The following is a 14,617-nucleotide window of genomic DNA, read 5'->3' on the forward strand; positions in this document are numbered from 1 at the left end:
TTCCAAGAAGAGGCTCTGTATGTGAGAACCAGGATATAGTGTCATCCCAGGCTGGGACTCTAAACAAATGTGTTATTGCTCTATGCTGTTACTGTCTCTTTTGCTTTAATCTTCTAGATAATGAACCCTGAGATATGCCCATGAGAAGGCACCATCATTATCCTGGTGATGCATCATTAAACCAATTAGATACATAGATGTCATTAAATGTCTGCTTTGTTTAAGTAACTTGTTAATGAAAACCACTTGTACTAGAGATAAAAAAGTTCTATGACCAATGGGCAGGGATATTATGTAACCTTTTCAGAATATTGGTTTATGGTGCTCATTTCAGCTTGCTGCTAGGACCTCTCCAGGCTTGGGTAACACCCATGGAGTAGTTTCCCGCCGCCCATCAATAATCTATATAATCGATTGTAACCTATTGTTTGGCAATGCTCCACTGAGTCCTGATGGGTGAAGTGGCACTCCACCAGCATTGTGTGTAATAAACCCTCCTGCTTCCTTCATACACAGTGTCCAGATTTTGTTCCAACTGTGTGGCCAGGACAGGGTTTAAAGTCTCTCTGAATGTCCAACCTGTGAGTCACCATGTCAGCAGCCAACTCATCACTGATCTCAGTCTTGGAGCCAGAGCAACCATGGGATGCCTCACGTCCTTTTATGAGTAAAGAGCCAGACCAGCCTGGTCCGAATCTGTTTGGTCTTAATCCCATAGATGATGGGGTTTAGCGTGGGGGGCATTCCGAGGTATAAGTTGGAAATAAGAACATAGAAATGAAAAGCTCCACTCTGGCCAAAGCGGTAGGTAAGGGAGATAAAAAGACCAGGGCTGTAGAAAGCTAAGATGACACAGAGGTGGGATCCACAGGTCCCAAATGTTTTGAGCCGCGCATCCTTTGTGGGGAGCCTGAAGATGGCCCTGAGTATCAGGGCATAAGACAGAGCAATAAAAATCACATCCAGACCGATTACACAGAGTAGAACAAAGAGTCCATAGTAACTACTGACACGAATGTCAGCACAGGCCAGGTTTACCACAGCTATGTGTGTGCAGTACAGCTCAGGGATGATGTTGGTTCTGCAATATGGCCACTGCCTCGCCAGGAACGGGTAGGGCAGGGCAAGCACACCACTGCGCAGTACCACGGCCAGGCAGAGCTTGGCCACCACAGAGCTTGTGAGGATGGTGGAATATCGTAGGGGATGGCAGATGGCCACATAGCGATCGAACGCCATGGCCACGAAGGTCCCAGACTCTACTAAGGAGAAGCAGTGAATGAAATACATCTGGGTGAGACAGGCACTGAAATCAATCTCTCTGCTATTTATCCAGAAGATTGCCAATGCTTTGGGCAGGGTGGAGGTGCACAGGACCAGGTCGGTGATGGCCAGCATGCAGAGGAAATAGTACATGGGCCCATGGAGACTTGGCTCAGTCTTCACGATGAACAGGACAGTGAGGTTTCCCAAGAGGGCTATAATGTACATGGTGCAGAAGGGGATGGAGATCCAGACATGGGCCTCCTCCAGACCAGGAATTCCCTGCAAGATGAAGGTAGAGGGGTTGGTGAAGTTGTTTATGTCGGTATCTGACATGGAGTAGGGAGAAGTTGTTCAGCTCTGAGGAAGATGTATGTCACCTGTACATTCCCCTAACTGCTTCTATGTAGACAGTTTCTCAAGTCATGATCAGAGTAGATATGCCTGGAAAAAGAGACAATGTTAATGTGATTCACTACATGCACTACTGGAGGCAGTTCTCATGGGTGAAGTGGCTTGGTTGCTCTTCACTAACTGAAAATATGATTTTGTCTATACACAGAAATTAGTGCTCTTAACCCTCCTAAGCTGTGTCTGCACGTGCACGCTACTTCGAAGTAGCGGCACTAACTTCGAAATAGCGCCCGTTGCGGCTACACGCGTCAGGAGCTATTTCGAAGTTAACTTCGACGTTAGGCGGCGAGACGTCGAAGTCGCTAACCTCATGAGGGGATGGGAATAGCGCCCTACTTCGACGTTCAACGTCGAAGTAGGGACCGTGTAGACGATCCGCGTCCCGCAACGTCGAAATTGTGGGGTCCTCCATGGCAGCCATCAGCTGGGGGGTTGAGAGACGCTGTCTCTCCAGCCCGTGTGGGGCTCTATGGTCACCGTGTGCAGCAGCCCTTAGCCCAGGGTTTCTGGCTGCTGCTGCTGTAGCGGGGGATTCATGCGGCATGCACAGGGTCTGCAACTCGTTGTCGGCTCTGTGTATCTTGTGCTGTTTAGTGCAAGTGTGTCTGGGAGGGGCCCTTTAAGGGAGCGGCTGGCTGTTGAGTCCGCCCTGTCACCCTGTCTGCAGCTGTGCCTGGCACCCTTATTTCGATGTGTCCTACTGTGGCATGTAGACGTTCCCTCGCTGCACCTATTTCGATGTGGTGCTGCACAACGTCGATGTTGAACATCGACGTTGCCAGCCGTGGAGGACGTGTAGACGTTATTCATGGAAATAGCCTATTTCGATGTCGCCACATCGAAATAGGCTACTTCGATGTAGGCTTCACGTGTAGACGTAGCCCTAATGTCCATGAAAGTTTATGCTCCAATATATGTTTTAGTCTATAAGGTGCCACAGGACTCATTTTTTCCATATTTTTCAACACTTCATGAGTCAATAGTTGGTATATATCATGAGGATGGAAAACTTGATTGGTTCCAGGAGGAAACACTAGCATTGGTACTGGTTATTCAACTTTGCTGTTTAATGCAGTGAAAGCCGGGCTAGAGATACCACACAATGGAGAGTTCCCCATTCACCTGATTCCTGGAAATCTGAAATTAGGAAAATACCAAACATTTGCCAAGGTCTGTGCCAGGAGGAAACATTCCAACTGGAACACACCTCAGGCAAAAGGCCAGGGCATCTCTGATAGCGGCTCAATAGAAACAGCTGATGACAGAACAGCAGCCAAAACAAACTAATTGTTCATGTGCCAAAGGAATGGGGGTGGAGAATCGGGGTGCTCTAGCTCTTCCCCCATTTGTGATCATCTACTTCCTGCAAAGGATAGAGCAGGTAGACAGAGGATTTCCTAGCCAGGCTCTGAGAATGGGTGCAAATGCCATATGCAGACAGACTAAAAAGTCAGGGACAGTTTACTCTGGAGCAGAGAAAAAAAGTGGGCGTAAGAGTGAGGAGAACAAACTAAGGGAATGGAACAGATTATGTTCAAATGGACAGAGAATTGTCCCCAAGCATCAGTAGATAAACATACTTAGTGCTTCAAGGGAGCACATTTGGCAAAGCTGTGGAAACTTCTCTGCCAAACTGATTGGGTGGAAAAATGTGTCGGAAGATTGGAACACAGATTAGGAGTTCATTAAGAAGCATTTATTAGATATCTAAAAGCCACTATTGCACCATCAAGAAAATAGAGAACTTTGGACAAAAACAGGCATCAGCAGAAAGAGGAAATATTTTTTTCATGAAAATAAAGGCCAGTTATGTGTTAAACAGAAATTATTAAAATAAATAGACAGTTCGCAACATTGACAAGGTTAGGACACTATTAAAAGGCAAGTATGGAATCAAATTAAAAAATCAAGAAACAGAATTAATGTCAGTCAATCACTGATATGTTTTATGGAAAACAAGTTCTGTCAAAAATTCTATTTCATCCGTTAATAGAAGTACATATTGAGGGAACTGTGCAGATGCAATAGACTTTAATTTCTCTGAGGTATTTGGTGTAACAGGGAAAACTTACAGGCATAAGATTGAACAGCCTCTAATATCCGCAGAGCACCTATAAAATGGACTAAAATCTGGTAAACGACAGATCCCAGACAGCAGATGTCAATGAACTATTGTCAGCCAATGGAACGGTTTCTATTGGGGTCCTACAGTGATCACTTCTAGGTCTCACACTATTAGATATTGTCAGCAATGAGCAGGAAGCAAAAAGAAAATCCCATTTTCCATTGAAAGTGGGTTTATCCACATCTCCCATGATATGCAGATCTGCTACAGTTCTTTCAAGAGAGATGGTGGGACATTCTAGAGCATCCAGAGAAGAGCAACAAAAAATTAAGAAACAACTTATTGGGGAAGACTGAAATACCTGGGTTTGTTTAGTTTAGAAAGGAGAAGAATGAGAAGGGAGTTGATAGCAACTTTCAATTTCATAAAAGGATGCTACAAAGTGGAGGTAGAAAGACATGTTCTCCTTAACCTCTGATGATAGGGCAAGAAGCAATAGTCTTAAACTGCAGCAATGGAGGTTTAGTCCGGACATTAGGAAAAAACGTCCTAGCTGTCAGGGTGCTTACGCACTGGAATGAATTGCACTTGGAGGTCGTGCAATCTCCCGATACTGGAGATATTTAATGGCAGGCCAGATCGGCTTCTGTCAGGGATGACTGCGATGGTGTTTGGTCCTGCTGTGAGGGCTGGACTTGATGACCTCTTGACCTCCCTTCCGGTTCTAATATTCTGTGTTCTGTGATTCCTTAAAGCCACCAACAGTGAGCTGTTTGTTTGGAGTGGCCAAAGTGATCCATGAGGCTCTCCACTGAGCCTCAGCATTGAGTCTGGTTGTGAGGATCTCCATACAGTTTCATACGGAACTGTGGGATTTTAACACCAATGTTGCTGGTCTCTGCAGGTCATAGTTCAGGGATATCCTCCTATTTAGAGCGACACAACTGAGTAAGCCATATATCTGTGTGGCTGTCCAGTACTGTGGATGCCAGATGTGCAATACTAGGAGCCAGTCATCACAAGTGGGTTTGAATGTCTCTGACACTGTGTGCATGGCCGTGGTGAGGTGTGCTCCCTTTCCAGCATGTGGATTTGTGCCACTATTGGGCAAAGCTGTCTGACAACTTGAAATTTAAAAGCAAAAAATCATTTTCCGTATTTGTTTACTGTCCTTTAGACACACAGCTGGCTCTCGAGATCTTCTTCAATCATTATTCCAAAGGGAGTTTTGCCTCAGTGGGATCTGACTAAAATATGGGCCATGGCCATAGAATATTGTCTTGTATTGTAGGCCTACCGGGATCTTTCTTCCTAAAGTAACAATTCTGGAATACAATGCTTCTGCCTGGGGGCTAGAGCCCATTAGCCAAGAGAGAAATTCTGGCTGATAATCATAGATTAGAACTCATCTGCCTAGCGCAGGGGCCCCAGATTGTCGAGTAACTATACGGAGAAGAAAAGATCATCCACTTACTCTCTGTACCATGACAGCTTTGTAGCAGTAGGTTTGTCAGGCAGGTGAGCTGCTCAGCAAGGGAAGGGTACCTGTGAATTCCTAGCTGGAAGTGATTTCCCAGGGAATCCCCCTCCTACGTCTATCACACAGCATCTGCAGCAGCATCTTATGCTGTTAACTGACACCAGAGCATTTGTTGTTTTTATGTTAGTTCCGTGAAATCCTGACGGAGTTCACTTTATCCTATGAGAGAAGAGGAGTGTGAATGTAAATAGTCTGGAGAACACTAGCCAATAACTCTTTCCAGATGAGTGTTTTGGGTTTTTTTTAATTTATTGAGGATTTCAAGTAAACAGCAATTAATTAAGTGACCTTCCCAAAGGGAGATGAGAACTCTTGGAGTCTGGGCTGAATTATGGAGGAATTGGCTTCTCTGTGAATCTGTGTACATTCAAAAATTAATGTTGAGTACTCAGAAAAGTAGTGGTAACACCTTGGTCTTCAGAGGCACTTGTACCCTGTAAATGCCTAGATGGGATAGGTAAATAGGTAAATTCCTCTTTATTCGGCACTGGTGAGGCCACATCTGGAATATTGTGTCCAGTTTTGGGCCCCCCAGTATAAAAAGGATGTGGATTTGCTAGAGCAGGTTCAGTGAAGGACAACAAAAATTATTAAGGGTCTGGAGCACAAGACTTGAGGATAAGCTGAGGGATTTGGGCCTGTTTAGATTACAGAAGAGAAGACTTAGAGGTGATTTAATAGCAGCCTTCAACTTCCTGAAGGGGAGCTCTAAAAAGGAGGGTGAGAAACTGCTCTCAGTGGTGTCAGCTGGCAGAACAAGGACTAATGGTCCGAAGTTGAAGAGGGAAAAGTGTAGGTTAGATATTAGGAAAAACTTCTTCACCAAGTGGGTGGTGAAGCATTGGAATGTGTTGCCTAGAGAGGTGGTGGATTCTCCATCCCTTGAGGTTTTTAAGTCCCGGCTGGACAAGGTCCTGGCTGGGATGACTTAGTGAGGGTTGATCCTGCTTGAAGCAGGGGGCTGGACTAGATGACCTCCTGAGGTCCCTTCCAGCCCTATGATTCTGTGATTCTGTGAACCTGAACCAATCAAATGATCATTTGGTTAGAGAGCAGCTGGGGGCCTGTCCTTGGGATGGAGGCCTCCCCCTCCCCCTCCCCCATAGCTGTTTTGGAGCAAGGGGAAGCCCTCAGGCAGATAGAGGCAGGATTAATGTTTTCTTTGGATTTGTCTTCTGCTTCTTGGCTCATGTCTTCCTTCACTAGGCAGACAGCAAACAGATCTTAGTGAGTGACAGGTAAGTCACAAGGAGACAGATCTAAGGAAACCCTATTAAATGAAAATATAAAAAATGGAGAGGAGCAAAACAGAAATGATTCCTTTCCCTCAGCAACAGTGAAAGAAAAGTTGGTGAATCACACTAGCTGGGAAAAGTAACTAGAGCTACATCTACACGTGAAGCCTACATCGAAGTAGCCTATTTCGATGTGGAGACATCGAAATAGGCTATTTCGATGAATAACGTCTACACGTCCTCCAGGGCTGGCAACGTCGATGTTCCACTTCGACGTTGCGCAGCACCACATCGAAATAGGCGCAGCGGGGGAACGTCTACACGCCAAAGTAGCACACATCGAAATAAGGATGCCAGGCACAGCTGCAGACAGGGTCACAGGGCGGACTAGCGCTTCCGGGGCAACAGCTAGCCGCTCCCTTAAAGGGCCCCTCCCAGACACACTCAGCCTGCACAGCACGCGGTCTGAGGAGCCATAGGCACACAGACCCCGGGCGACGCAGGCATGGACCCCCAGCAGCAGCAGCAGCAGCAGCAGCAGCAGCAGCCAGAGGTCCACCCAGCTCTCCCGGGGCAGCAGGGCTCAACCCCCAACCCTGCAGCACCCCGCCCCCACCCCCACCTCACACGCCGGCGGCTGTGGAGCTACCCCACCAGCACCGACTGGTGGGAGCGGCTGGTGCTTGGGGAGTGGGACGACGACCACTGGCTCAGGAACTTCAGGATGAACCGGCAGACATTTCTGGAGCTGTGCCAGTGGCTCACCCCCGCACTCAGGCACCAGGACACCGCCATGCAGCGTACCCTCACAGTGCAGAAACGGGTCGGCATCGCTGTCTGGAAGCTGGCCACTCCTGACAGCTACCGATCCGTGGGGCAGCAGTTTGGTGTCGGCAAGGCCACCGTCGGGGCTGTCCTCATGGAGGTAAGAGAACCCACGGGGGGAGGGCAGGGCAGGGGATGGGAGGGGAGGGCGGGACAGGGGAGGGGAGGGAAGGGGAGGGGAGGGGAGGGCAGGGCAGAGGAGGGGAGGGGTGGGCGGGGGAGGGTGGGAGAGGGCAGGGCAGGACAGAGGAGGGCAGAGGAGAGCAGGGCAGGGGAGGGGAGGGGAGGGGAGGGGAGGCCAGGGCGGGGGAGGGCAGAGGAGGGCAGGGAAGGGTAGGGGGGCCCGGGCACAGAAGGGTAGGGCAGGGCAGGGCCACGCACACCCTGCTCACCCCTCATTGGTGCTGTCCCATGTGCTTTCCCTGCAGGTCGTGCGTGCCATCAATGCCATGCTCCTGCACAGGCTCATGAGGCTGGTGGACCCAGATGCCACCATCGCGGCCTTTGCCACCCTGGGCTTCCCCAATTGCTTCGGGGCTCTGGATGGGACTCACATCCCCATCCGCGCCCCGCATGACAGTGGAGGATGCTACATCAATCACAAGGGCTACCATTCTGTGGTCCTCCAGGCCTTGGTGGACAGCCGGGGCCGTTTCCAGGACATTTATGTGAGCTGGCCTGGCAGCACCCATGACGCCTGGGTTTTCCGGAACTCGGGCCTGTGCCGCCGGCTGGAGGCGGGGACCTACATCCCCCAGCGGGAGATCCCTCTGGGGGACACAACCATGCCCCTCTGCGTCATCGCAGATGCAGCATACCCTCTCCGGCCCTGGCTCATGCAACCGTACACGGGCCATCTCTCCGCTAGCCAGGAGCGCTTCAACCAGTGCCTGAACCACACGCGCCAGGTGGTGGAGCGCTCATTTGGCCGTCTGAAGGGACGCTGGAGATGTCTCCTGACCCGCCTGGATGCGGGCCCCAGCAACATCCCCCAGATTGTGGGTGCCTGCTGCGCCCTGCACAATTTGGTGGAGAGCAAGGGGGAGGCCTTTTTCCAGGGCTGGGATGTGGAGGCCGGCAGGGCCGACGTGCAGCCACCCGCTGCCCCCAGTCGGCAGGTGGACCCCGAAGGGACCCGGGTCCGGGAGGCCCTGCGGACCCACTTCGATGATGAGGCCGCGGGGTGAACTCTGCCAGGCCCCCCACTGCCCACACCTTCCTCCACCACACTCCCTGCCCCAACGCCCACACCATGGAGCACTCAACCGCACCCCCCTCCCACTTTTCCTGGACAAATGACAGCACGCACTTGTGGCTGAACTTAAACTGCTTTTTCTTTTAGAACTTTTTTTTTAACTATAAATAAAACAAGAACAAACTATATACAACATGTGTGGAACCAAAGTAATATGTACAAATAAAACAACAGTAATAAAAAAGTTTGTTCAGTAATAAAAAGAAAACCAGGGATGATAAAGGGGAGAACTATTTACATGGGGGGGACGGGGCAAACGGGGCGCACAAATTAATAAGTCCCAACTATATACAAGGGGGGGCCACGTCCCAGGCCCCTCGCCCCTAAAGTCCGGCACTGGGCATGGGTGGCCGGGAGCCCCGCCGCGGCCGCAGCCCTATCCAGGGCTGGCTGGAGACGGGGTGGACCGGAAGATATGCCCGGCGAGTCTCAGCTGGCTCCAGGGGTCCCTCGGCGCTCCAGCCCTCGGTGGAGGGTGGTTGGGCGATGGCGGATGGGACAGCGACGTGCGGAGCAGCTGGTGGTGCGGCGGGTGGAGCAGGCAGGGCGGACGCTGCGGCGGCCGGCGCGGCATGGGAGGCCAGGTAGTCCACCAGGCGGTTGAAAGTCTCCATGTAGGCCCCCCATGCCTCTTGGTGCCAGGCCAGCGCCCGCTCCTGCAGGTGCAGGTGCTGCTCCGCGACCTCAAGCTGCTGTCGGTGGATGGCCAGCAGCTGGGTTTCCGTTGCTGTCGGCTGGTGGTGGCGCGGGGTCCGCTGTCTACCCCGCCGTGGGGCCGGTCGGTCCTCGGCCGAGGGGCTTGCCTGGAGCGATGGCCCCGGAGGGCTCTCCGGGACGACTGATGCCTCGCCGGCGCTCTCTTCCGGTCCTTCCGATGGTGCAGCTGCGGGACACAGGAGAGGAGAGGGGGAAGAAGAATGGAGACAGGCGTTAGTGTGGGCCCCGAGCCGTGGCCTTTGTCCCCCCAGCCCTGTGCTGCAGGTTCCCCATCCCCGTCCCCGGGAGATGCTGCTGTGATGGATGGGGTTCAGGGGTCCCCCTGCCCTGCACCCCGTCCCCTGGTGGGAGCGACTCTCACTTCACTCCGCAGGGTCTGACAGGAGAGGTTTCTTAGGCCACAGATGCCCAGTTTCTCCCAGGAGTGACAGCACCAGCTGTCAGAAGAGACAGTCCTTCCAACCCGTCCTGGGGAGAAGACCCCAAGGGGTGCCCCTCTGGGATGCAGCTTTCCCCCTCCTCAGGCTGGCTGCCTTCCAGCTCTCCCTTCCCCTAGCCTCTACCTGTGGCCCCCGTCCTCCCCCTCAATTCCAAGCCAGCTCAGCTCCTCCCTCCTCTTTGTTCAGGGCAGAGGTGTCACATGCCAGCTGTAGCCCCACGATCATCCTTTGCCCCTGGGAGCTATTCGGCTCTTGTTGCTCATATGTAGCCTGAGTGTCCCTTTTGCACTCCCCCCACTCCATCACATGCTGCTGCTGCTGCTGTTGCTGCTGCTGCTGCTGCGGGGTGTCCCACCCCCTCCTCCTGGGGGCCCCTCAGGGTTCCGCTCCCCTCTGCCCCAGGGATGGGGCATGGCACTGTCGTGCGGGGTGGTGGGGGGGCAGGGGCTGATGCACTGCTGTGAGTGCCATGGCCCTGCTGTCCTTGGGGCCATGGCCATGTGAACATGTGGGGGGCCCTGGACACATATCTATTACCCCCCACCCCTCAAGCCCAGGGGTGTACACCAGAGGAGGGTACATACCTGTCGGTCCACTCCCACGGTCTGGAAATCCCCGGGGGGCGGAGGCCCGGCTGCTGCTCTGGGATAGCAGGAGGAGGATCTGCAGCCCAGATTCTGTGGAGGAGGAGCCCCCCTTCTTCTCCTCCTCCTCCTCCTGCCGCGATGTCCAGGGGGTGGGTTCCGGGGGAGGGCCCCCGGGGCGCGTGGCTTACCTCCAGGGCAGACTCCGGCTGCAGGGCCTGCTGGGGCTCGTCGGCCAAAGTATCAAGGGTGGCCGGAGGGGAGGAGGTGTGCCGGGGGCCCAGGATGTCCCTTAGCTCCCTGTAAAAGGGGCAAGTGACGGGGGCGGCCCCAGATCGGCCGGCCGCATCCCGGGCCCGGGAGTAACCCTGCCGCAGCTCCTTCACCTTACTCCTCACGTGATCAGGAGTGCGGGCAGGGTGACCCCGGGCAGCCAGGCCCTCGGCCAGCCGAGCGAACGCATCCGCGTTCCGCCTCTTGCTCCCCATTACCTGGAGCACCTCCTCCTCGTTCCAGAGCCCCAGAAGGTCCCGCAGCTCGGCCTCCGTCCAGGAGGGGCCCCGCTGCCGCTTGCCAGCCTGGCTGCCCGCCTAGCTGGGCTGGCTGCCCTGGCTCCCCTTGGGGGGGGGTCCCCTGGGGGCGCTGGGGGGGCTTCCGGGTGGCCATTGAGGGTCCTGTGGCTGCTGAGGGATGTGCAGGCTGGCCACGTGTCTGGGCTGCTGCCTGCACGCGCTCTCAGCTTCCTGCACAGGAAGGGAGGGGGAGGGGACCTTTAAGGGGCCGCTCCACGCGGCCACCATTGAGCTGAGGGGCTGGAGAGAGCATCTCTCAACCCCTCAGCTGATGGCCGTCATGGAGGACCCGGTAATTTCGAAGTTGCGGGATGCGCAACGACTACACGGTCCCTACTTCGACGTTGAACATCCAAGTAGGGCGCTATTCCTATCCCCTCATGAGGTTAGCGACTTCGACGTCTCGCCGCCTAACGTCAAAGTTAACTTCGAAATAGCGCCCGACACGTGTAGCCGTGACGGGCGCTATTTCGAAGTTAGTGCCGCTACTTCGAAGTTGCGTGCACGTGTAGACACAGCTTAGAAGAGTTTGGCTAAAATCTAAACAACATTCCAAGCAGATAACTAAAGCAGGAGACTTTCTCCTCCCAGTTCCCCCTGACTTTCATCCACACTACCCAGGTTCCCTGGTAGAGGGTTAACATCACCACTACCTGCTGCAAAGTGCTTCCGAGGGAGTGACACCAGCCCACTCTCTGCTCCTGAGTGCAGCTGTTCCCAGCTCACCCAGCTCACGCGGCCTTAGAACAGCAGCTGTCCTGTCTGCTTTTCCACATGGAGTCTGAGCCCAGCAGTAGATGCAGAGCCCAGACCCCACAACTACCCCGTCCAATTCCAGGACCTTCTGAGAGCAGAGTGCTAAATCTGCCTAGCAACAATGCCTGGACACAACTCACTCCAACTGCCCTCTGGGGATCTCTTAAAGAGCTGTCTCCCTGTTCAGTGCATGGGTTATGTGAGCACTTTTGCTGGTGAATGCATGAAAAAGGATTGACCTGGCCAATGAAACTGCTGTTCTGGACAGCACTTGATCATGAGCAGAACTACACTGGAGGGTTAAGGATGCTGGCAGGACCTCTCTCCTACTGGCACAGAGCCACTCCACAGAAGATTGTACAGGGCAGATTTGTGCATGCTGTGTCTGCAGTGCAGATACAGACACAGTCACAGTCCAGTGGAGACAGCAGGTTACACCAGACAGCTGCAGAAATGTGAAGGTCTGAGCTTGCTGCAAAAGAGCAAAATATTCAACAGGTAAAAGTTTCCCTTAGAGAAGTGGGGAGAGTCATCTGAAGAATTCCTCACAGATGCAAGAATGTGAACTCCTCTGTGGGGAACTTTCCTGGTGGAATTAGCTATTGAAATGTCCTGAGTCCCTGCTTCCCGTGCCTTTACACAGAGGCTTGCCTGCATATGAGGACTCGCCTTCCACAGTTCTGTGTGGCAGAGGCCCCGCCAAGCCTGGACACAGGATTCTTTTACTACAAGCTTGTTGTGTCTCACAAGACGAGTGAGGGTGTTCCCACTCAAGGGTGGTCTCTCTGCTCTGGACATAAACATAAAATGGGAAAGGTTAAAGGAACACACATCACCTGCCCTGTGCCATGGAGACACCACAAATGACCATTGCTGGAAGGTAAGGGCAGCTCACTGGGTTTATGGCTGTGGTCCCATGAGTGTCAGTGCCCTTCTCCCCTGTGTAAGCTACCCTTGAGGGACCCCACTCCAAGTGTGGCCTGCTGGGCCCATTGCCTGGTGGTCTCTCACTGTGCTAGACACACTGCCCAGGGTCCCCCTCACTTCCTATAGCTGCTGACTGCGCATGGCTCCAGCCCTCTGTCTCCAGTTCCAAGGGATACCTCTCTGGCCCTCTGGCTCTGGCCATTACTGTTCTGCTCCCAAGCCAACCCAGGGCTCTTCTCTGTTCAGGTTCCATCTGTTTACTGCTGGGGAAGGGCCAAACAGAAATAATAAGTTTTAGTGAGGGGCCATCAGTCGCCTTACATTTCTTATTGCTCATTGCTCGTATTTTCAATTCCCTGGCCCATGGTAACTCTGAGTCAGATTGTAGGATCTGTTTCTTTTCATCAGGGTTTGGATTTGCCCCATCAGATTTAAGCTGCGTCTACACGTGCACGCTACTTCGAAGTAGCGGCACCAACTTCGAAATAGCGCCCGTCGCGTCTACACGCGTCGGGCGCTATTTCGAAGTTAACTTCGACGTTAGGCGGCGAGACGTCGAAGTCGCTAACCTCATGAGGAGATAGGAATAGCGCCCTACTTCGACGTTCAACGTCGAAGTAGGGACCGTGTAGACAATCCGCGTCCCGCAACGTCGAAATTGCTGGGTCCTCCATGGCGGCCATCAGCTGGGGGGTTGAGAGATGCTCTCTCTCCAGCCCCTGCGGGGCTCTATGGTCACCGTGGGCAGCAGCCCTTAGCCCAGGGCTTCTGGCTGCTTCTGCGGCAGCTGGGGATCTATGCTGCAGGCACAGGGTCTGCAACCAGTTGTCAGCTCTGTGTATCTTGTGTTGTTTAGTGCAACTGTGTCTGGAGGGGCCCTTTAAGGGAGCGGCTTGCTGTTGAGTCCGCCCTGTGACCCTGTCTGCAGCTGTGCCTGGCATCCCTATTTCGATGTGTGCTACTTTGACGTGTAGACGTTCCCTCGCTGCGCCTATTTCGATGTTGGGCTGAGCAACGTCGAAGTTGAACATCGACGTTGCTGGCCCTGGAGGAAGTGTAGACGTTATTCATCAGTAAGGGGTTAAACACAGAGAGAGTGGGCTCTCTGTTGGCAGACAGCCAGGTGAACCAGTGGGAGGAGAGTGGGGAATTTTTGAATTGAAGCAGTTACCTACGGAGGGTGTGTGTGTGTGTGTGTGGTGAGAGGAGAGATACATACAGATGTTTAAGGCTGAGCAGGCTTAGTGAATCCAGTAAGTAGCCAGGCCACAAGGGCCTTGTCTACACTAGCCAAAAACTTCGAAATGGCCATGCAAATGGCCATTTCGAAGTTTACTACTGAAGAGCTGAAATACATATTCACCGCATCATTAGCATGCAGGCTGCCGCGGCACTTCAAAATTGATGCAGCTCGCCACCACGCGGCTCGTCCAGACGGGGCTCCTTTTCGAAAGGACCCCGACTACTTTGAAGTCCCCTTATTCCTATGAGCAGATGGGCATAAGGGGACTTCGAAGTAGGCAGGGTCCTTTCGAAAAGGAGTCCCGTCTGGACGAGCCGCACGGTGGTGAGCCGCTTCAATTTCGAAGTGCCGCAGCCACCCGCATTATAATGAGGCGCTGAATATGCATTTCAGCGCTTCATTAGTAAACTTCGTAATGGCCATTTGCATGGCCATTTTGAAGTTTTTGGCTAGTGTAGACATAGCCAAGGAGATCAAGGCATACAAATATGTAAGTAGAATGGAAATGTTTAGTCAGATGTGATCAGGTTTATTATTATTATTATTATTATTATGTGGGTTTGGGGCAGGAGTTCTCAGGGTGGCTGATGTACCCTCCTGTACACTGTAACTGTTAATTGAATCCCAGGGAAATGATTCACTGTGCTTTAGCCTACTTTCTTTTTGTTGCTCTTTAACCATTAGCAATCAAGTACATTCATCAGGAAAATCTTTTTTAATGTTTTTTATAAATCATCTTTTTAAAGCAATGTTTTGATTCCTGTGTCCTAGAGGAGTGTCT

The 14,617-nt window shown here is 52.6% G+C and overlaps 1 protein-coding gene across 1 annotated transcript; it reads right to left on the minus strand.

The window, feature by feature from the left end:
- Positions 1-651: 651 nt before the first annotated feature.
- Positions 652-1,622, minus strand: LOC142002039 (olfactory receptor 52E4-like). The gene has a single exon (XM_074977831.1). The coding sequence runs from the start codon at positions 1,597-1,599 to the stop codon at positions 652-654; it is 948 nt and encodes a 315-aa protein (XP_074833932.1). The 5' UTR covers positions 1,600-1,622.
- Between the last annotated feature and the right edge of the window lie 12,995 nt (positions 1,623-14,617).

This window comes from Carettochelys insculpta, chromosome 1 (assembly GCF_033958435.1).
Source record: "Carettochelys insculpta isolate YL-2023 chromosome 1, ASM3395843v1, whole genome shotgun sequence".
NCBI lineage: Eukaryota > Metazoa > Chordata > Testudines > Carettochelyidae > Carettochelys > Carettochelys insculpta.